The 23,381-nt window shown below is 28.7% G+C and overlaps 2 protein-coding genes across 2 annotated transcripts; both read right to left on the bottom strand.

Moving 5' to 3' along the window:
• Window positions 1-1,060: 1,060 nt before the first annotated feature.
• Window positions 1,061-5,141, bottom strand: LOC121211178 (uncharacterized). Its single transcript, XM_041083636.1, has 2 exons — window positions 4,853-5,141; window positions 1,061-2,061 (listed from the first exon to the last, which is right to left on the bottom strand). Exons 1-2 carry the CDS (start codon window positions 4,930-4,932, stop codon window positions 1,749-1,751), a joined length of 393 nt encoding a protein of 130 aa, XP_040939570.1. The 5' UTR covers window positions 4,933-5,141; the 3' UTR covers window positions 1,061-1,748.
• A 145-nt stretch (window positions 5,142-5,286) lies between these two features.
• LOC107929588 (uncharacterized) lies at window positions 5,287-6,486 on the bottom strand. The gene is made up of 2 exons (XM_016861065.2): window positions 6,113-6,486; window positions 5,287-6,023 (listed from the first exon to the last, which is right to left on the bottom strand). Exons 1-2 carry the CDS (start codon window positions 6,278-6,280, stop codon window positions 5,451-5,453), a joined length of 741 nt encoding a protein of 246 aa, XP_016716554.2. The 5' UTR covers window positions 6,281-6,486; the 3' UTR covers window positions 5,287-5,450.
• Between the last annotated feature and the right edge of the window lie 16,895 nt (window positions 6,487-23,381).

Below are 23,381 nucleotides of genomic sequence, written 5' to 3'. Positions count from 1 at the left end.
TAGAAACTTTTCTTCCAGTGTATCCCATAACTTCTTCGCTGATGTTTCCCTCATGACAGAGTACTTCTGCTCTTTGGCCAAACATAGGCGGATTGTACCACACGCCTGTTTATTGATCTTGGCCCACTCATTGTCATCCATCTTGTCAGGTTTTTCTTCAAGGGCTATATCTAGCTCTTGCTGACATAAGACATCCAGGATCTCACATTGCCACATACCAAAATTATTGGTACCGTCAAATTTCTCTACTTCAAATTTTGCATTTGTCACAGTAGTCCTTGCTGATGACGATGCTGTTGCCATTTTTCTCCTCAATCCCAACTACTGTATACGTGAACAGTACCGTATACGTGAATAGTACCGTAAACGGTCGTATTCCCCAAGTACGAATCTGGCTCTGATACCAATTGTTGTGCGGAAGCGTGTGAAAGAGTAAAAATATTGTACTGAAAAATCACACTAAGTTCAATTCCCAGGAAAGAGAGGTAGATCACGAAGATCATTTAAATACCAAGTCTTTCCTAGCCAGAATATCCTTCTATCGTAATTTAATAGCACAATAAATTACTACAATCACATTCACAAAATATGCAAAATAAATAATAAAGAACACCAGAATTTTAACGAGGTTCAGCAAATTTTGCCTACGTCCTCGGGCACTACCAAATATATTTCACTCCAAAAATTACAAGTGAAATTTACAAATAGGGAGAGAGAATAATGCCTTAAGTAGAGAATGGCAATTATGGGATGAAGAAAGTAAGAAATGGTTAGGCCTATTTATAGTTGAGGTTCAAGGATCAACTTGCAATGTCCCTATATAATTAGAGACCAAAATTATAATTATCCCATGCCAACTTTTAACCCAACTTGCCAACCAATCTTACTTTCTACTTTCGGTGCCCACCCTTTTTGACTTTTCAAACAATAGGTGGGTTCCAATATTAATAATATAACTTAATTTGAGGTTTTTAGTTTTTACAAATTGAGCAGAGTAAAATAAGATTTTGGTCGAGTCAACTTAAACAAAATTGTTCGAGTTAACTTAAAACAATTTAAACAAATCTTGTTGATAATATTACTAAAATTGAAGGTAGAGTACAAAAATTTAATACCATATATATTTAAAACTTTTTCAGAGTAAAAAAAATAGACTTTAGTATGATAAATTAATTTAGTATTTTACGTAATAAAGTCATAACATTAATGATCATATAGTAATTTTTAAAAGTTTAATAACTAAAACATAATTTGTTTTTTTTAAAGTACATTAATTTAATGTTTTTTAAGGTAAGCAAAATTATTAATGAAACAAATAGAGAAAACAAAGAAAACTAAAACCGAAGAAAATCTAAACCCAGGCTAATAAGCTTCCCCATTATACTCGGTCCTATTATCCTAAAAAATCAGTGCTAGAAGACACCAAATCGAAATGTAAACAATCAAGTAAAAAGGACGGAGGAAAATTCCATGAAACATCATAAGCACATAATAGTGCCGCTCTAGCAAGACAATTTGCGGCTTAATTTGCATCCGGACACATCCAATAAAAGGATAAAGCTTTGGAAAGATTCTCTCAAAGCCAAACAGTCCCGAGATAATGGGCCAAACTCCGACGGCCGATTAGAATGAGAGAGCAATGCATCAATGGCCACTTTGCAATCGGACTCTACCATTACAATGTCCATAGGGAGAGCCTTAAGCCTCGAGAGGGCCTCACGAATGGCCATAGTTTCAGCCGAAACAGGTTAAAACACAGAACGCGGCATAATAGCGTGGCCCTTGATAAACTGACCTTGGTCGCCATGAATAATAGCTGCCAAGACAATTACGTTCCAATCAGACGAGATAGCAGCGTCCACGTTATATTTAAAGCAATCAGGTGGAGGTCTCAACCAATACAGCAGACGAGGAGGATGCCCGAAAGATACGCCTTGGACACGTTGGAAAACAACAGTCGCCTCTCGCCAATCCTGAAGGAACGTATCTACAAAAGGCGCAACTTTGGCAGGTTGAGTCACCACATTCTTCCAACACAAAAGGTTCATCTGGAACCAAATACTGCCAAGAAATAGTGAGAAAAAGTTTGCTGCGAGAAGAGTCCGGAAGATGTAGTAGGTAATACATAAAATCAATAAAGAGTTATGCATAGGAACCATCCCAAGACTGTCCCAAACAACCGTAACAGTCGGGGAATGCATAATAGCATGCTCCGAACTCTCATTTCCCCCTGCAACTAACACAACTAGGATCAATGACACAGACCTTCTCAAGTAAACGACTTTTACTCGGGATAAAATGTCGCAACCCCCGCCATACAAAGGATTTAACTTTTGGTGGAAGAGCCAAGTTTCAAAGTTTGAACCAAGCACCCACAATTGCCAACGACGAAATATTAGTGCTAGTTTGAAGACCAACTCGATAGCCAGGCTTCACATTATACCGGCCATCCTTAGAAAAATACCAAATAAGTTGATCTGGTAGCTTTAAAATCGAAAGAGGAATGCTAAGAATTTGCCTAGCATCTCGAGGCGCCAAGAGAGTAATTTAAACTCAAACCATCGGTATTGAACAAAGCCTTCACCAACAAATTTTCAAAACCTGGTACGGCCTCAAATTTAACAAAGAAAATATCATCATTAAGTAACTAAGGATCCGCAAAAACCTAAATAGAGTTCCCATCCTCTAATCTCCAATGCAGCCTTTTAAAAAGCAAAAACGAAAGAAGGATTACTACCTTCCGAACCATTGAATAAATCCCCAACAGAATAGTATTTAGCTTTGTAAATTCTATTAGCACGAGAGTCTGGATTGGCAAAAGACCAACATTGCTTGCCCAACATCACTAAATTAAAAGAGTTGGGATTTGGAAATCCCATACGACTGTGTTTTTTAAGAACACAAAACTTGTCCTAAGAGACCCAATGAACTTGACCCCGAGCCCCACCAAAAGAAATTCGTCATTTTTTGGAATTCCTCACAAGTACCTACGGAGATCATGAAGACATTCATGCAATAAACCGATAAAGCTTGGGCAACTATTTTAAAAATGATCTCTTTACCATATTTCGATAACAACTTATTCTTCGACTAAAGATCTATTTGGTAAGTCGATCTCGAATGAAAGCCAATTCCCATGCCTACACTCTCACAGAAACAAACAAAGAAACGAAATCAAAACAAGCAAGATAGCAAAGATGTACAGAGGCATACAAAACTTGCACTCTAGAGAGAAAAAGAAAAGAGCCAAGACTTTTAAGCATCATTTTTAATTTCAACACTTAAATCATCGTAAAAACATCAAATTGATGTTGAAGTTAAGGGTTTTGTTGACGAGTGTTTTTAGGCACATAAGCTTGAGCTTGGCAATTTGGCATTTCATTCTCCTGGGGAAAAAAATATTGAATGGCGTATGAGATTTGATTGATCATATATTTAATGCAAAAGAACAAAAAACATGGTTCCAATTACTTCAATTTTACAGATTTTATTTTTTTGAGAAAAGATTGAATCCATCATTAAAAGTGGTATCATTTCTCTCAATACGTTTATAGTTGAGTTCTGCAATTTGTAGAAGGTTTTTGATAGATTGATAATTCCCATATTTATATTTATTTGTCTTTTTTAAGTATAATTACAAGTGTAAAACAGTAATTTACACATAAAATACATCATTTGGGTCCAACAAAATTTTAAAAAGGAAACTAATTTATCCCTCATCAAATAGTAAATATTATTTTGCTGATATTTTTTATATATTTTTATAAATCTAAAAAATAAAACACGCACACGTACATAGGTGAGCTATAATCTAGTGGCAAATATTAATATGAAACTATTTTTTTATATATTTTTATAAATTAAAATGATATATATACACATAATTGAACCATAATCAAGGCACGTATATTTGAAGTTACAATTACTTAGCTATTTCAACAATTATAATTATGATTAATAGCTATAAGCATGGAATAATTTAAGTTACATTAACTAACTAAATATAATTCAATTAACTATTTAATCCACACATTATTTCAAGAGTTCAATTTGTGTCACAGCCAAAATCTCATTAATAGTAAAGTATACCCTCAAGTGATTGTATTAAATAGGAGCCTAAGATTTATTTTCTATAAATAAGTTAATGATTATCTACTTTTTTTTGTCTAATTAAAGTATTCGTTATATTAATTTTATATAGTTTCTTTCTCAACAGTTTTATTTCTAAAATTAGAACTTGAGTTATATTTTTAAAATTACAATATACATTATCATTACATCTAACTATTATTTTTTTTAAAAAATTATATTTAATAAATCACATATATACAAAGATGAATCCAAGAAACAAAAAAAGTCTCCGTCCTCTCAAAAAGTAAAATGGTCTATATTTATTTTTCGCTATTCCTTATAAAACATAAATCGCACTCTAAAGTTATTGTAAAATTAAAAAAAATGTGTATGAGATAATTTTTGAAAAAACATTGTCTTGGATAATCGAAAGTAACTAGCTTTTTGCTGAAATGATGTATTTGACATCAATGTGCTTCTAGCTTGCAATTAATTGAAACTGTGAAATAGCTTGGCAAAGCAAAAGTTGGGTTTAGTATTAATAATTTATATTAACCACATATATTAGAGATAAAATATAAAGGATTTATATCACAAGTAATTCATGATGAACCCCAGAAATTTAGCAGGAATTTATTATTATTTTAGTATGAGAAAGTAATGGTAGGCACACTAGAGTATATACTGGCTTATCGATCATGCAGGTTTGATGTCCATCTATATTAAATATTTAAATTTCAGAAAACTTTTAACAATATATAAAGTAGCAGTTAGAATTTACCTCGATTTGATATCGACACCAAACAATGGTTCAACTTTAGATGTCCACATGTCTAAATGAGCATCTAGGTATTCTGACATGACATCACCAAGTTGATGAACTGAAATTCTCTAAAGGACAGGCAATGGTTCGTGCAGTCTTCCACTCCCAAGTTCTTTTTGTCTTTGCGTTTGGTTCCTTAAGAAAAATGGATTAACGTAAACCTAAACAAACATCAAAGTTGAATTTAGTTTTTATATATAAAAATAGGGTTGTCCATAACTAAATACAAATCGACCAACTTCACGCCATGCCTTTTTTAGTAGAACCAAAATATATTTTTATATTTGTTTTATAGTGAATAAAGATTAATCTTTTTAACGCGGCATGCACTTTTTTGTTAATTTCTTGACATTACAGATCATTGCTGACAAAAGGAAATTAAACACATAAAGGAAAAGCAAGGTTTCAGTTTTCATTTCCTCTTTTAAGGAACAATTCTCCTTCAATACATTTTGGTGTGTAAGAAAGACTAAAACCCTTTTCGGGATTATTTTTCCGATGATGAAAAATTCAAATTGATTCAACTTTGATTGAACGAATTTAACGCCGGCCGGGATTAGGATCTAACTGAACCTCCTAATTCCTCGTCGCCGTTATGGCCATTGTCATTGACAACCCCAACGGCCCATCCGAATTGAAAGGTAACATCCAGGAAATACAACATGAAAACAAGGGCAATGCAACAGAAGAACATAGGAAGGGGACCGAAGATCCACAAAAAGAGGGGGAATGAGAAGTAGAAGGCACGAAGTCCTAGGGACCAAAAATAGCTGCCTCTGTTCACAGTGTTGGCTACATATTCAACCGTGAGATGGTGGTGGTGGTGGTGGTGGGACATCTTCTTCACCGGCACGTTGATGAGAATGCTTGCATGGCTGTAATACCTGATGGACTGCAAGTTAAGTAAAAAAGCCACCAAGAAGCAAACCAATATCGAGAAAAACTTGATCGAAAATGCCAGGTCGCTTTCATCTCCGAATATGAACCACGACGATCTATCGCCTTTACCGTTAGTCATCAAAACGGCGATGAGGGAACTCAACATGATAGCCGTCGATGCCAATAGAGTCGACGCCATTATGTTGTTTCTAAACGTTTGCACGGCCAAAACCCCATTTTTTGACGCTTCCTAAACAATCAAAATTATGGAACTCTGTTAATTTTTTACATCAATTAGAAACAACCACAATTGAACAAAATGATATATAAAAGACCAACCTCCATCATAGCTTGAACCCAAAAACGACGGTTGATGGCGTTGACGCCGATGACAGTCTTGGTGGGATGTTTTAAGATTCGATAGAGAAGCCATACATGGTAAGCCACCATCAAAAGTATCCCCATTGGAACTAGTACCCAATCCAAATATTGTTTCTCCATAGTCATATTGGATAGAGAAGAGTGCCTTCAAGGCAAAAAAGACGAGTATTTCAGTTTGAAGAGTGAAGGGTGAGGGTGTAAACAAAGAAACAATGCTTGGGTTGATTGAGGACTGTGTTCGTTTTCAGTTCGCTCGTACGCATGGAAAGAATCAAATGAGGCGTATGTATTTAAAGAACAGTCTCGAGAGTGTACCATTTTTTATTTTACAATTTTGATCATAATTAATTATAATTATAACATATTCATAACACCATGCTTAGTGGAGAAATAAATAGGGCAATGAATAATAGGATTTGGAGCATGAAAGTGGGACTCTTACGTGGACTGTGTTGAATATTGGCAATATCCCACATTAGGAAAAGATAGAAAGGGAGGGGGTTTGGTTTGTTATATATAGAACCCCTCCCCCTTTGGTTGTATCATCCCAAAATCTTCTCCTTTGTAATATTTCTAGAGGAAATATTAATTTGGTAGTGTCCGAGGACGTAAGCTAAATTGGCCGAACCTCGTTAAAACTCTGGTATTTTATTTCTTATTTGTTTGCTTTTATTTAATAGCTTTATGTTGGTTATATTTATTTAGTTATTATTGCTATAAATATCTAAGTGAGTTCTGTCTAGTTGTTGGGTTTTAAGCGGGACCATTTGTGACCCCTCCAATTTAACTGGGAATTTTCTTAGTATAATTATTGGCATAATAATTATCTAAATATTTCTGATAATATTGTTATTAATATTATCGTCGCTTCCGCAACAGACTGCACAGTGGAGAGTAAACCCCACTTGCCCGCCCACCAAACCCTTCCCCTTCCATGACCTGTTTTTTTCTATGCACTTCAAACGCTAAACCCAAAGCAAAAAGATCAACCTTGGCTACTTAGCCATGCCCTTTTGACTCAAATGGTTGCCTCTACGCGGCGGGAAATTGTTAAACAAAACTATTTTAATCTTTTGGGAGAAGATAAAACTCTCATTAAAAAAATAATAAATTATACTTTTTTTATCAATTTAAAATTTATTTTCTTATTTAAATTTAATTATTAAATTTAAAAAATTAAATAATTTTTTAATGATGATAGCATGGGAATTCACTTATATTTTATACTAATATGATATTATTTATTTTATGTCACAATAACAAATAATTTAAAATTAAAAAATAGTATGAAATAAATGTGAATTGCCATACAAATTGTCATATTTTTAATTAATATTTTTGTTAAAAAAATTAATAATTTAACTCTTTTTAAATAGTTGATGAATAAATTTTATATTTTTAAAAAGTTTAAAATTTTAATTTAATTTAAAAAGATAAAATTCAAATTAATAAAATGTATATATTAAAAGATAAATTTATCATTAATTAGAAAATAATCGACCCAACAAACTTATTAATTTCCTGTCAACATTTATGGATTGCTTTCAAGTTAAGACGTAAACTTTTTGAAATGACTTTGGCAGGTTCGTTTTTGCTTTAGAGAGTCGACCGAATTCTAGCACGAGGCGGTAGCTATTGCTACACTTTATTTTATGCGCGTTAAGGTTTCTATTCCCTCTTTTCAGCACAATTTTAAATCACGCATGGCTAACATGTTGTCATTACAGCACTTAATTAATTGGCATTCGCCCATGAATCAATTTTTTTAATCACTCTTGGTCGCTTCTCTACCTTTATATATCTATTCTTTTCTCTCTCTTTTTTCAAATTTAGTAATTATTTTATTAATTTGATAATTGGTATCTCCACTTACAAATTAAAGTCCAGGTTCAAAAGAATTTAATTGCACAAGAGTTTTAGACAATTAATTTGTAAACCGAGACACTTGGTATAGCTATTTATCAAGATCTGATGATTTTGTTACTCTGAACAACTAAAGTTATAAGACAACAAACTACAATAAGAAGAAGAAGAAGATTTACAATTTTCTGCAATTAATTACCTTTAAGTTAGCTTACTTAACACCTCATACTCAATCTGGTGTCGGGTTTGAGCTACGGGATGCCACAACCGTTTCTGAAACAACTACAATCAATCATACACCATACAACCGTTTACACATACAATTCAATATAATTCACATCCATACTATGTTACATAGTCATTTATGGATCTCATATGAGCTTATGAAAGCTCTTTTGTTAACCTAAAATCGAATTAGGACCAAATTGTAATGTTTTTAAACTTCAGGCAGACATCATGATATCATGGCTTACGCGTAACGGCATCATCAAACAGAGAGTTCACTATCAAACTATGTCACGATGTTGAGAACTCGAGGTCGCAACGTTGTCCCTGTTTTGACAAAAACCACTTTTGTATGTTTTTGTGCTTTCTAACCAACATTTTACACTTCCATAATATTATCCCACAATCAATACAATATGATTCTATATTCATTTATATCAACCAAATCACGTGAGCATTTGGAACCAAGCATTTAATATAACATATAACTCATAATCATCTATCAAACTCATTTAAGTCATTAAACATTCTAGCCATGCCAAGTCTTTTATTTCAAGTCGAATATATTATACCTATGCAACTTATACATCAAAAACTCATATAACCTTGGCGTGAATCAAAACAAAGCATAAGCTAACTATATTTCAAACATAACATTCAAACTTACTATTCACAAACCATGCATTAATTTATCTTGCCCAACTATTTCAATTTGCAAGCTTTAACGTACCAAGCACATGCAAGTTTAATATCATCATTATTAATGCATCAATTAAGTCATATGTTATGCTTAACATAGAAGTTCAACCACAACCACATATATCACATGACTATCAACTAAAAAATAATCATTTGCACAATAAGGTGTCCTTATATACATGCTACAATATTTAGACTCAAAATGAATATAATTCTACCGTCTTGTTAATAATGTGTGCTTCGCACTGCTCCGACTCGGTTGGTTCCGCAAAGTGATGATATACAAGTAGGGAAACAACTATAGTAAGCATACAAATGCTTAATAAGCTCAAATGAAAAATGCTATGCTTACCTTGTTCATACACAAGCATATGTTAGCTACCTTAGGACATGATCATTAAACATTATAAGCAACTCAAAGCATGCCAATTCATATTACTATCACATAGCTTATCCTAATACCGTATTATATCATCAATCCATAAGATTATACCAATTATATACATGATTCATTTCAATGATATATCGAATTGATATATCAAATTCACTCCATCACATTTTCAAGTTTTCAATTTTAAAATAATGTTTCGTCCGATGAAACTCTAGTAAAACGGACTTGGATATACGGGTAAATTAGACCACACTAGGTTGTTCATCCGAGCTAAAACTACATTAGGTTGCTTGTCCCTGTAATAAATCATTTATATACATTTATACCCTGTAATCATTCAAATTTCCACATTTATGCCCTATAATATTGCATAATAATCAATCATCACATTACAATTCCAATTCAATCCATTACTAGCCATATATGCCAAACTCACTAGTATTTCAAGTTATACTCAACACACATATGTCAAATTAAATACAAACACTAATATCATACAAGAAACAAGATAGTAAGTTCCATATGAACTTACCTGTTCAAAATATGAAGTGAATGAATACTTTAGGGACTAATCCGAAATTTTAGCTTTTCCCCTATTAGCTCCACTTTAATCCAAATCTTGATCTATACAATTATTTTACATAACAAATCAATACCAAACATTTTCATACAGTGTCATGCATGATCCTATATAAATCAATTTTTCAACTTCTCTCCTTTTTTACATTTTATTCAATTCAATCATTGAAATCGAGATAAGCATAACTTTTGATTCCTAACTTCAGATTAAAATCTAATTTTAATATTCTCATTATGGACCTTATACTTTCTATTTATAACATAATTTCATGACATGTTTTACATTTATTCAATTTGGTCCCTAATGTAACAAAGTTAACAAACAAGCTAAAAGAACTTTACAATCTAATTCTTTTCATAATCTAAGCTTAAATTCTATCAAATTTAAGTCTAACTCATCAAGGAATCGACAATGGCAACTTCCTAAAATTTTAACAGTTTAGCAAATTGGTACATGGACTAACTAAATCTAGTTCCCGTGACCTAAAACCCATAAAAATTACATAAAAAAAGTACTTAATTTCTCACCTAATCAGGTGACCGAATGTATAAGGATTTTGAAAGTTTTCTTTGGTTTCTTCTTATGGTGGACAGTTTAAGGTAGAGAAGAAGATGACAATCTTCTCTTTTTCTTCCCACCAAAATTTTATATTTATAGTTAAATTAAAGTTTAAGACTTAACTGATTATATTTACTTTTCTTAGCCAATCATTGTTCATTCTTAATCAATATGTCACCATCATCCATTATCTTATTATCCAAAATGGTTTATTAATCATTTTGGTCATCTGCCTAATTGATATTTAATCCATTTTTTTTTACTACATATGTCTAAGTCCTCTTTTTATTATTCTAAAGTCCCGTTTTTGGCCAAGATGATAACATAAAAAGCCATTCTTTTGAGTCAAAAAGTGGCGTATAAAATTAAAACTACAAGTTGAAACATCATTTGAATTTGCCTGATAGGTAACTCTTTCAAATATGATTGCTAAGCAAGGAAGAAACTTCATTAAGTGCTTCAAAAACCTTTTCATGGTATTGATTTACATTAGTTACATTTTTATTGGTTTGGTATCGATATTCGATATTCGTATCTATTACATATTTCAAAATAAAAATATAAGTTTTAAAAATATAAATACATTTAAAAAAATTAATCTGACATTTATCTTAGAGTTCACACACACACTATCGATAATAATATTTTTTTTAAAAACAAAAAAGATGTTTAGGAGTTAACACTTTTTTTTTTGGTTAGATATAATTAACCAACTACATGAATATAATCATATATTATATTTTCTTAAAAAAGGGTTTAATCCATAAATTTATATTTAAATTATTTTTTTCTATTTTGATATTTAAATTTTTTTGTCACAAATAGTACCTAAATTATTTTTTTTTCATACTAGACTTTCGTTAATCCAACCATTAAATCTATTTTTAAAAAAATCTTAACCTGCAAATTGGCACATAAATTGTGTCCTCTCTCTCATTTTGACACATAATTCTTTTTTTTATTATAAGTGGTACCTAAACTTAAAGTTATACAATAATTAATTTGGACCGGCTAAACCGAATAGTTTCAGTGTTTCTGAGTCGGGTTTAAACTATGTGATTTGAAATCGATTTATAAATTTAATTATTTTAATTGAGTTGGTTTGATTTCAATTCTGGAAACTCAAAACCAGATTAACTTAATAAAACCATTACCCAGCCCAAACCCAATATTTATTATACACAAAATTAATAACTAAACCCAAAATTAGAAATAAAACAAAACCCAATTTGTAACCCAGCACTCAGGAGCGTGAACACAAATAGAGAAAACAAGTAAATATGATGGTTTAGAAAACCAAAAAACTATGAATTAAATTAATACTTAGCAAAAAAAAACAATAATTAAAATCGAAGGAAAATTCAATGAGATGAAACTTTAGTTAAAGGTAAAACTTTCATTTGATTCATAAGTTTGATCATCGATATAAAAATAATTTTAATGTGCTTTAATAAATTAGTTATAGCTATCAATGTAGCGCCTAGAAATTAATCTCTTGTTACCTTGTTGATAACCAAGAGGTAGCTCGTTGAAATTATTTCCCTTATCGATAAACAATTCTATAACTTAATGCCTAGGATTTAGCTTATTGATAACATTCATGACAAAAGAGATATAATTCAAACCAACAAACACATATTCAAATTAAACAATTACGTAGCTCACACGACATAGATTGTATACGTAACTTATATTAACTTATGATGTTCGTTACAAGTATTAGAATCAATTATGTAACGCCTCTAACCAGAATCCATCACCGGAATAGAGTTACGGAGCATTACCGGAGTTACCGATTCATTTATCAGATATTTCATTAATTCGATATCTTTTCTTTTCCACGTTCAAGTCTCGTATTCAAGTCATTCGGATCATTATAAAGAAATTTGATCGTCGTTTTCATTTATTTCATGTTATAATACATTCAACTAATACTCTAAACAAAATTATCATTTTACTCCCAAACTTTTAATTAATGATGATTTCATCCTTAGGTTAAAATAAAATAAAATTATTGCAATTTAATCCTTATTTCCAGCCGTTATTCTCACACAAATTGATAACAACCTATGAATTCTATAAAATGTCAGAATTTTCCATAATTTCAACACTTTTCAATTTAATCCTTAAAACATGTTTTTCCCTGATCTTGAGCTAAATTAATAATTTCATTCAATTTTGCAATTTAAATAATAAAATAATCTATTTCATGCAAATTGGTCATTTTTAACATTTTTTTTACAAAATTACCCATAAAATTTTACTTTTATTCAATTTAGTCCATGAGCCTAAAACATACAAATTAGCCATGCTAGCCGAATATTCATACATATTTTCCTCCTCCTCCTCTCCATTCCACATCCTTAATTTATATAACATGCAACAAGTAACATTATCAATAATTTCACTATTTACTTATGTATATTCAAAACTGTCCATTTGCGTCATAGTCACTAAATTATTTATATATTAAGCTACAGAACTCGAAATTAAGATCTGCTAATTTTCCCTGAAACTAGACTTACTTATCTTATTACCATAAAATTTTCAGAATTTTTGGTTTAGCTAATAAGTACAGTTTATTCTTTAAAGTTGCCCCTATTCTGCTGTCTGATAGTTCCGACCCTTCTTCACTAAGAATTAATTATCTCATCGTACGAGATTCGGATGATATTCATGCTCATTTATATTGAAAATAGACTCTTTAAGGATTTTAAACATATAAATTTAATCCCTTAATTATTTTTCTCCAATTTTTAATGATTTTCCAAAGTCAGAACAGGGAAACCCGAAATCATTCTGACATTGTCTCACAAAACTTATTATATCTCATGATTTACAATTCCATTGCTTACACCGTTTCTTCTATAAGAAACTAGACTCAATAAGATTTAATTTCATATTTTATTCATCCTCTAATTAGATTTCTACAATTTTTTGAGATTTTTCAAAGTTAGACTATTGCTGCTGTCTAAAACTGTTTTAGTGCAAAATGTTGATTTTCATTTTGCCCCAATTTTCACAGTTCATACAATTCATTCCTTACTTAATTAACCCCTCAATTAAACTAATTTTCTCAATTAATACTTTTCCTAGACATTATAAGTTATTTCAAAACTATTGAAATTCAGAATTTCCACATTAAACTCTAACTTCAAACTCTTTTATAATTTAGGTCCCAAACATTCACTTTCTATTCAACTCTTTCAATAAAATCAGCATATAAACAATTTAAAACTCTAATTCTATGTCAAATCATCATATACTTCCAGCACATATTCATAGAAACTTTCAATTTCTTTCATAGAATCAAGAACTAATGAATTCAACAAATGGACCTAGTTGTAAAAGTCACAAAAACACAAAAATTTCAAGAAATAATCAAGAATTGAACTTATTTGCAGTAAAAATATGAAAAACCAGCTTAAGGGAACTCTTCCATGGTGTTTTTTCTGATGAGAATGCAGAAAAATAAAGAGAAATCTAGATAATTTCACTTTAGTCCTAGCTTTATTAAGTAAATTTTGCAATTTTGCAATTTTGCCCTTATTTTCTTGGTGATTTCATGCTCTTGCCGTCCAACCCAAATAGACCTTGGGTCTATTTGCCTTTTAAACCCTTTTTCTTTTATCATTTAAGCTATTTAATCATTTTCCACAATTTTGCATTTGATACAATTTAGTCCTTTTTGTTCAATTAGCTATCAGTACTTTAAAATTTCTTGACGAAACTTTAACGTTAACTTATTAACACTCCATAAATATTTATAAAAATATTTATGGCTCGATTTAAAATTCCCGAGGTCTCGATACCTCGTTTTCAATTCTAATTATTTTAATATATATATTTTTTGTACATTTCACTATTTCAAAATTTTTCCTAACTTTACATTTAACTTATGCTCACTAAATTAATAATATTTCCTACTCATTTATCGGATTTAGTGATCTCGAATCACTGTTCCGACACCACTGAAAATTAGGCTGTTACAAATTAAATAATTACGGATTTAATAATTTTAATTAACAAGACAAATATTTTAAATAAATGAATATAAACTCTATATTCAACGAACTTAAATATTTGTAATTAAATCAAAAAACATACAAATACTAAAAAATAAATAAAAATATTAATAACAATTAATCTCACAAACTATTTGAATCAAACTTTAAAATTCCTTTTAACTAAAAAAATTTAGAAATCCATAAAATAAGAAAAATACAAAAATAAGAAGTTTGCAATAAGACAAAATTCGATGAAGACAAGTTGTCTAACCTTCTAAAAAATCCTATTTATAAAGCCTATTTCACCCAAACTAGGACTACAATATTTGCTTGGGCTTTAATCCTTGAGAAAATGACAAAAATAGCCTTGAATCTGGAGTCAAAATGGCAAGAAAATCCATGGCACACAAGCGTTAGTGCTACGACTCGGGCTTTTGGTGCTAGGGCTCCGCAATTTTGAGATGCAACCCACTCTTCCACCTTTTATTCTTTCTGTTTTACTTGTTTTCGCTTTTTTATTTTACACTACTGATCTCTTATCATATTAGTGTTCATTCTTTAGCTAATCTTAGATTACAGGTGTAATATTAAATTTATAATTAATTTGTTTTTTGCTTTTATTATTTTAATAAATTTAGGTATTTTTTCCTTAAATAAATTTAAGAGTAATTAAAAACAAAAAAAAATCTTAATAGTGAACTAGCAAATGTCATACATTACAATTATAATAATTATATATTTTTTAGTAGTTTATTTATTAATATGTTAATTATGATTATAACCATAATTATGGTTAAATCACTTTTCATTAATTATTATAATTATGATTTATAAATTTATTCCAACACAATAAATTGTAATAAAAAATAATAATTGTAACAATTTGTTATAATTTTATGGAAATTGGGACTAAAAATATTAAAGGAACTAAACTTGTTTAAAAAACAAATTCTATAATAAGGATAATTGAATAAAATGTGTTTCCTAGGTAATCTGATATTCTGTTAACCTGAATCTTACGTTCAAGCCAAATAAACTAAACAAGGTAACCTCACATTATACCGGTAATATTATATTTCTATAATCCTATTACGAAACAAAATTTAATATTCGACGAACCAAATATTCCCTTAATCTTAGGCTCCGTTTGTTTTAACATCAAAGTTTTTACGAAAATTATTTTCAGCCTTTTCCGATGTTTATTTCATGTAAAATAGGATGGTCAATGTAAAATTACCCTCTTATTCCTGTAAAATGTCTTACTAAATTTTTTTCAGTAAGATATTTTCCAAATTGATAAGACTCTGTTCACTATAACACCCCAATATTCGACCCGAATATTGGGTCAAAGCATCAGGATGTAACATTATCTACTACATTCTTCACTTATCAATTATTTTCTTATAAACTTTCACAACTTTTCAATTTAGTCTATTTTTGTCATAAAAGTTCAATATTCACTAATTAATCATATCATATCAATATTCTTTCTTGTTACACTTTAATCACATAATTTATCTCAATATATTGTTTAATGTATCAAATTTCTATGTATTTCACTTCTATTATTTCATCCACATATTCTATCAAATTTAGCAATTTAATCCTTGTCATCGTAAAAATTAAATATTTTTCCACAATTTCACTTTTACAATACTTTATACATATTTTATCATCTCATAACACACTCATTAAACTTTTATCATATTCCTTATTCACATATTAAATCGTTTCACACAAGCTTTTATACAATTTTCAATTTAGTCCCTATTGCCATGTAATTTATTTTTCACCATATAAGCACTTTTATCAAATAATTTATTATAATATCTTATTTCACATAACAAATTTTCATACATATCACTTCTCTTGTTTCAATTATAAATTTCACAAAATTTATAATTTAATATGTAACAACCTAATTTTCAGTGGTGTCGGAACAGTGATTCGAGATCACTAAATCCGATAAATGAGTAGGAAATATTATTAATTTAGTGAGCATAAGCTAAATGTAAAGTTAGGAAAATTTTTGAAATAGTGAAATGTACAAATATATATATATTAAAATAATTAGAATTGAAAACGAGGTATCGAGACCTCGGGAATTTTAAATCGAGCCATAAATATTTTTATAAATATTTATGGAGTGTTAATAAGTTAACGTTAAAGTTTCGTCAAGAAATTTTAAAGTACTGATAGCTAATTGAACAAAAAGGACTAAATTGTATCAAATGCAAAATTGTGGAAAATGATTAAATAGCTTAAATGATAAAAGAAAGAGGGTTTAAAAGGCAAATAGACCCAAGGTCTATTTGGGTTGGACGGCAAGAGCATGAAATCACCAAGAAAATAAGGGCAAAATTGTAAAATTGCAAAATTTACTTAATAAAGCTAGGACTAAAGTGGAATTATCTAGATTTCTCTTTATTTTTCTGCATTCTCATCAGAAAAAACACCATGGAAGAGTTCCCTTAAGCTGGTTTTTCATATTTTTACTACAAGTAAGTTCAAATCTTGATTATTTCTTGAAATTTTTGTGTTTTTGTGACTTTTACAGCTAGGTCCATTTGTTGAATTCATTAGTTCTTAATTCTATGAAAGAAATTGAAAGTTTCTATGAATATGTGCTGGAAGTATATGATGATTTGATATAGAATTAGAGCTTTAAATTGTTTATATGCTGATTTTATTGAAAGAATTGAATAGAAAGTGAATATTTGGGACCTAAATTGTAAAAGAGTTTGAAGTTAGAGTTTTATGTGAAAATTCTAAATTTCAATAGTTTTGAAATAACTTATAATGTCTAGGAAAAGTATTAATTGAGAAAATTAGTTTAATTGAGGGGTTAATTAAGTAAGGAATGAATTGTATGAACTGTGAAAATTGGGGCAAAATGAAAATCAACATTTTGCACTAAAACAGTTTTGGATAGCAGCAATAGTATAACTTTGAAAAATCTCCAAAAATTGTAGAAATTTAATTACAGGATGAATAAAATATGAAATTAAAGTTTATTGAGTCTAGTTTCTTATAGAAGAAACGGTGTAAGTAATGGAATTGTAAATCATGAGATATAATAAGTTTTGTGAGACAATGTCAGAATGATTTCGGGTTCCCCTGTTCTAACTTTGGAAAATCATCAAAACTTGGATAAAAATAATTAAGGGATTAAATTTATATGTTTAAAATCCTTAAAGAGTCTATTTTCAATAGAAATAAGCGGGAACATCATCCGAATCTCGTACGATGAGATAATTAATTCTTAGTGAAGAAGGGTTGAAACTGTCAGACAGCAGAACAGGGGCAACTTTAAAGAATAAACTGTACTTATTGGCTAAACCAAAATTTCTGAAAATTTTATGGTCATAAGATAAGTAAGTCTAGTTTCATGGAAAATTAGCGGATCTTAATTTTGAGTTCTGTAGCTTAAGATATAAATAATTTAGTGACTATGACGCAAATGAACAGTTTTGAATATACATAAGTAAATAGTGAAATTATTGATAATGTTACTTGTTGCATGTTATATAAATTAAGGATGTGGAATGGAGAGGAGGAGGAGGAGGAAAATATGTATGAATATTCAGCTAGCATGGCTAATTTGTATGTTTTAGGCTCATGGACTAAATTGAATAAAAGTAAAATCTTATGGGCAATTTTGTAAAAAAATGTTAGAAATGACCAATTTGCATGAAATGGATTATTTTATTATTTAAATTACAAAATTGAATGAAATTGTTAATTTAGCTCAAGATCAGGGAAAAACATGTTTTAAGGATTAAATTGAAAAGTGTTGAAATTGTGGAAAATTTTGACATTTTATAGAATTCATAGGTTGTTATCAATTTGTGTGAGAATAACGGCTGGAAATAAGGATTAAATTGTAATAATTTTATTTTATTTTAACCTAAGGATGAAATCGTCATTAATTAAAAGTTTAGGGGTAAAATGATAATTTTGTTTAGAGCATTAGTTGAATGTATTATAACATGAAATAAATGAAAACGACGATCAAATTTCTTTATAAAAATCCGGATGACTTGAATACGAGACTTGAACGTGGAAAAGAAAAGATATTGGATTAATGAAATATCTGATAAATGAATCGGTAACTCCGGTAATGCTCCGTAACTCTATTCCGGTGACGAATTCGGGTTAGGGGCGTTACATAATCCTTAACATCATAAAGATTCTTTATTTACTATAATTTCACCTTAACATCACTTTGTAATCAATTATCTACTTATTATAAATCTCAAATTTATGTTTGTTTTATTAAAAACAGCTTTTGTGAAACATCTTCAGGAAATTTGTCAAATAACAGAAAAAATTTTACACATGTTCATCAAAACACCAAAAAATATTAGATTTTTTAAAAAAGTAAGTCATTTTCCAAAAGATATTTTCTGTGAAACAAACGAAGCCTTAAAATTTATAACATGTTTATTGAAAAATCTAATTTTCAAAAAATTAACAAACTTCTTTTCACAATTTTAGAAAACATAATTTAGAAATTTTCTTCAGAATAGAAGAGACTCCTTTGCCGGATTTATTTAAACAAGACCATAAAATTTAGGCGAGACAAGAGAATAATTTCTTGAAATAAAACATTATGTAAAACAGACATTTAAATTTTCTGTTTTTTGAAAATTAATCCGTGGAATCACTTATTTGTGACCCTTTTAAAATTTAATGAAAAAATATTTGTTTTCACTTTTTTGGGATAAAATAATTAAGATCACCTCGAACACTCGTAAATGTTCATGTTTATAATATAATTTTTATAATTTGTATAAAAGTAAAATTTTAAAATTGGCTTTCACTATAGTTACTTGTGTAATTACTTCAATTCTTATTCTTCCCTTAAGACAAATCGACGGGATTCATAATTACAATGATTACCCAAATATATTTTCATTGTATAATTATAAATAATTACGTCTAAATCTAATTATTAGGTGACTTTTTAAATTATTTTATTATTATTTAAGTGCAATCGAATTGATGCTCCAAATCAACCTTATTATTATTTCGAGGCTGAAATTTATGGTTACTTGTTTTTAACAGTATTGATATCAAATCCAGAGTCTCTTAATTTATAAATGTGGTGCCATGTTGTGGTGGATTTTGGGGCAATGGAAAGTAAGTTAAGGCGGAAAATAGAAGTTAAAATAATCCCATACATTATGCGGCATAGAGTTAATTTCATGATCTTAATGGTGGAAATAATAATTCAAATCATTGTGCATACTGAAAGGTCAATTTTATACCATAAATTCCACCTTTAAGGTAAAGGTGTCAGGGTAATCATTTTAATAATGCATTTAATTTAAATCTGTATCAATGTTTTTTCCAATAAAAAAATATAATTTCTCCATTCAATATTCTTCTAAAATAAAAATTTTGGGAGAACAAAGATTTTGAGGTGAATTCGGTTGTGTTTGATTAAGGCTTAATTCACAATTTAGCTTTTAAAATATATTTTTATTTTTATTTTGATACATATTTTTATTTTGTCTCAATTTGATACTTAAAATATGTATTTATTATATTTTTTTAGTGTATTTATTGATAGACGTTATAAAATAATTTATAGTTAATCATAAAATCCAACGTGATGGCCTTATGTTAAAAAACATATATTTTATTTTATTAAATATATATACACATTAAAATATGAAAAATTAAAATGAATATATAAAAAAATTCATAATAATATATACAAAATCTAGAAAAAAATATATATAAATTATAAAAAATTATTAAATAAAATTTACAAGAATATGATAATTGAAAATAAAATAATTTAAATTAATAATACTATTACAAAAATGTAAAAAATTCTAAAAAGTATTTAAATTTAAAGTTTTTTTTTGCAATTACTTAAATTTAAATATATTTTTAAATTTTATATATTATATGTGATTTTTTACATTTTTAATCGATATAATATAGATATTTTTTAAATGATGCGTGGCATATTCTAATAGTGCCACGTAGTAAGTCAATGCCGATCAATGGTTAGTCAAAGACTGGTCAATGTCAAAAAATTTTATAATATTTAAAACTATAAATTTATTTTTTAAATTTTAATTTAATATTTATATTTTAAATAAATTAACTGCTACCTGGCTTTTTTTTCATTGGCAAAAAATAAGTCACATGACACTTTCCATTGGCCAAAGTGGCCTAACAGATTTTGTTTAACCGTCGTTGCAAAATGGACCAAAAATAGAGGAATTTGATACTTTAAGTACTAAATTGGGACAAAAAATATTTTAAGTATCAAAGCAGGAAAATAGTTATACTTTAGGGGCTAAATCGTGAATTAAGCCATTGATTAATTTTAAAAAAAGATAAATTTGTCATATGTTCTTGTACTCTTCAAGATTTTATAATTTAGTCCCTATAATTTTATTTCTATGGATTTAGCCCTCTACTTTTAGCTTTTAAAAATTCAGATTAAACTGTTAACACATTTTTTTGTGTTAAATTCAGATTAATTACAACTCATTTTTTTATTTACATTGCTACAAAGTAGTAATTTTTTATTTTAAAATGTCATACGATCAAATTTAACAAAAAAAATTTAATAATATTAACAGTTAAACTTGAATTTTAAAATTTTAAAAATAAAACTAAAATAACTAAATTCTGAGTTTTGGAAAATAGATAAACTTCCAGTGTATTTTAAATTTAAAGTGGATTTAGATGAGTGGTGTATTTACCTATAATTAATGTAAAAATAGTGATGACAGTAAAATTAAATACTGTAACAATATTAAACGTAAAACAAAAGGTAAATTATCCAAACTCAACGTTATAAAAAAAAAAACCGTAAAACCCCGCGTTGGTGACGTTGATAAATAAAATTGAATATGTAATATTCATCATCATTTTCATAAACAGTTTGGTGTTAAAAGGTCAACATAAACAAAGTGAACGTTAGGTTAGCAGTTTAACCAATGGTTTCCCCTTTTTACATAATAAAATATCTAAAAAAAGGGAAGGTTCTATTAATTATCAAGTCCAAGTTAAAAAGAAAAAGAAAGCAACGTCAATATTTAATTATCATAAAAGAATATGTTTTAGTTAAAAGGGTTTTGTTGGTTTAACCAAAAAAAGTATATATAACTATATTTTTATAAAATTAATATTTTAATGATTGAATCGTCCTATTTCATATTCTAAATGCTAAGTATAAATATTCAAATACGAATTTTATTTTTTATAGGATTGACAAAATAAACACTAAACAATTCAAATAAATTAAAAAATTAATATAATTAAAGGAGAGACTAATGATGAAACACCAAACAGCTATTCAAATATTCCAAAGATTAAGTATAAATACCCAATTGGGAGTCTTATTTTGCACATGGTCCCTTTTTCTCTTTTACAACTTTAAGCTATTTACCTCCATCAAAACTAACTAAATCCATCACATGAAGTAACAACTAACAACAGTGATACATGATTTAAATATCTCTACTTAAAAAATCATTTAAATAAATAAATTAATTACCAAATACAAAATCAATAGTTATTATATATTTTTTTATTCTTCCAAGTGTACCCAATCTAGTACTTTAATAATTAGATTGGATGAACATGAAATATCAAACAATTTGTTTATTCAATAATTGATTTACAAAGTCTACTTTATAAATATCTTTTTTTTTAAAATAGTATGCATAAAAGATTTTATATTATTACCGATATAACCACATCTAAAATGTTTTATTAATTTAAAATCGACACAAAAAAGAAAATTAAAATAAAATCTGCGGATCATTGAACAGATTTAGGTGTATGGTGGGGCAAACAAAGTAGCCTACCTAATCATTAACTAAAACTTTGATGCTAGTCGGAGTGGACAATGTCTCCTTTGCTTAAATTTTCTATGAAAAATGATCCATCATTATTATAAAACTAAAATCAATCTTTGGTAGGTGGAGTAGTGCAATCTTAATTTCTTTTAAATATCGTCTCACTTTTAAGTTTTGGGTATAAAGACAACACCCTAAATTTTATTGAAATCAAGTATAACTATTAAATGATCGGAGAATATTGGAAAAACTGTTAATTTAATTTTGGTCACCCAATTTGGTGACTGAATTCAAATTGGTGACTGAATTCAATTTGGTACGTCCCCCCCCACCTTCCCCCTTATTGCTAATTGATTTTGGCAACTTTTTGAATTTGGATTTTGTAAAAGTGCGATGAGATGACATTATGAGATTGCGTTATGTTATCAGTTGATTTTTTTTTTTTAAATTGTTGATACATGAGTGTCGACAAGAGTGAAGAAATAGGAGAAGAGGTGGTGTCGAGGAAGGTCAATTCACTCATGTCAAGGTTGACAGCCTAATGACCTAAATGAAAATTTTCTAATAGTTCAATGACTATTTTGTAACTTATTGAAGTTGAGTGAGCAAAATTTAAACTTACTAATAGTTTAGTGACCTTAGTGTGATATTTATACCATTAATAAAACCCTTGACGAAGTTGGTGTCCCCAGTCAACCGAGCACCAACTTAATTAGGAAAATCATAAAAATGACCTATTGTAATTAAAATAAATTATATTATTTAAGGGTATTTTAGTATTTTTATTTAAAAAACAATAAAAATATACATATGATGGGATTTGAATCCATGCCAATTGCCAATTGGATTAACAAATTCTCAAATTTTCCACTCAAGTTATATTTTAATATTTTTTATAGATTTTAATCTTATTATGTATATTTTATTACCTCCATAAACTATATATATATATCTACTTACTATTTACAAAGCCCTTTACTGAGTAGTCGTCATCCATCCATCAATTGAGTTTCAACTCAGTTAGGAAAATTATTTTAATGTCCTTTTACATTTAAAATAAATTATATTATTTGAG

This window comes from Gossypium hirsutum, chromosome A12 (genome assembly GCF_007990345.1).
Source record: "Gossypium hirsutum isolate 1008001.06 chromosome A12, Gossypium_hirsutum_v2.1, whole genome shotgun sequence".
Lineage (NCBI taxonomy): Eukaryota > Viridiplantae > Streptophyta > Magnoliopsida > Malvales > Malvaceae > Gossypium > Gossypium hirsutum.
This window is presented reverse-complemented; position numbering and strand designations above follow the sequence as displayed.

Coding starts and splice junctions, on each gene's coding strand:
- LOC121211178 (XM_041083636.1), bottom strand. CDS start 4,932: ATGTCAGAATACCTAGATGCTCATTTAGACATGTGGACATCTAAAGTT. Junction 2,062..4,852: donor GGTGTCGATATCAAATCGAG/GTAAATTCTAAC, acceptor ATTTCTTGGCAG/TATTTGGTTCCAGATGAACC.
- LOC107929588 (XM_016861065.2), bottom strand. CDS start 6,280: ATGACTATGGAGAAACAATATTTGGATTGGGTACTAGTTCCAATGGGG. Junction 6,024..6,112: donor GGGTTCAAGCTATGATGGAG/GTTGGTCTTTTA, acceptor TTGATTGTTTAG/GAAGCGTCAAAAAATGGGGT.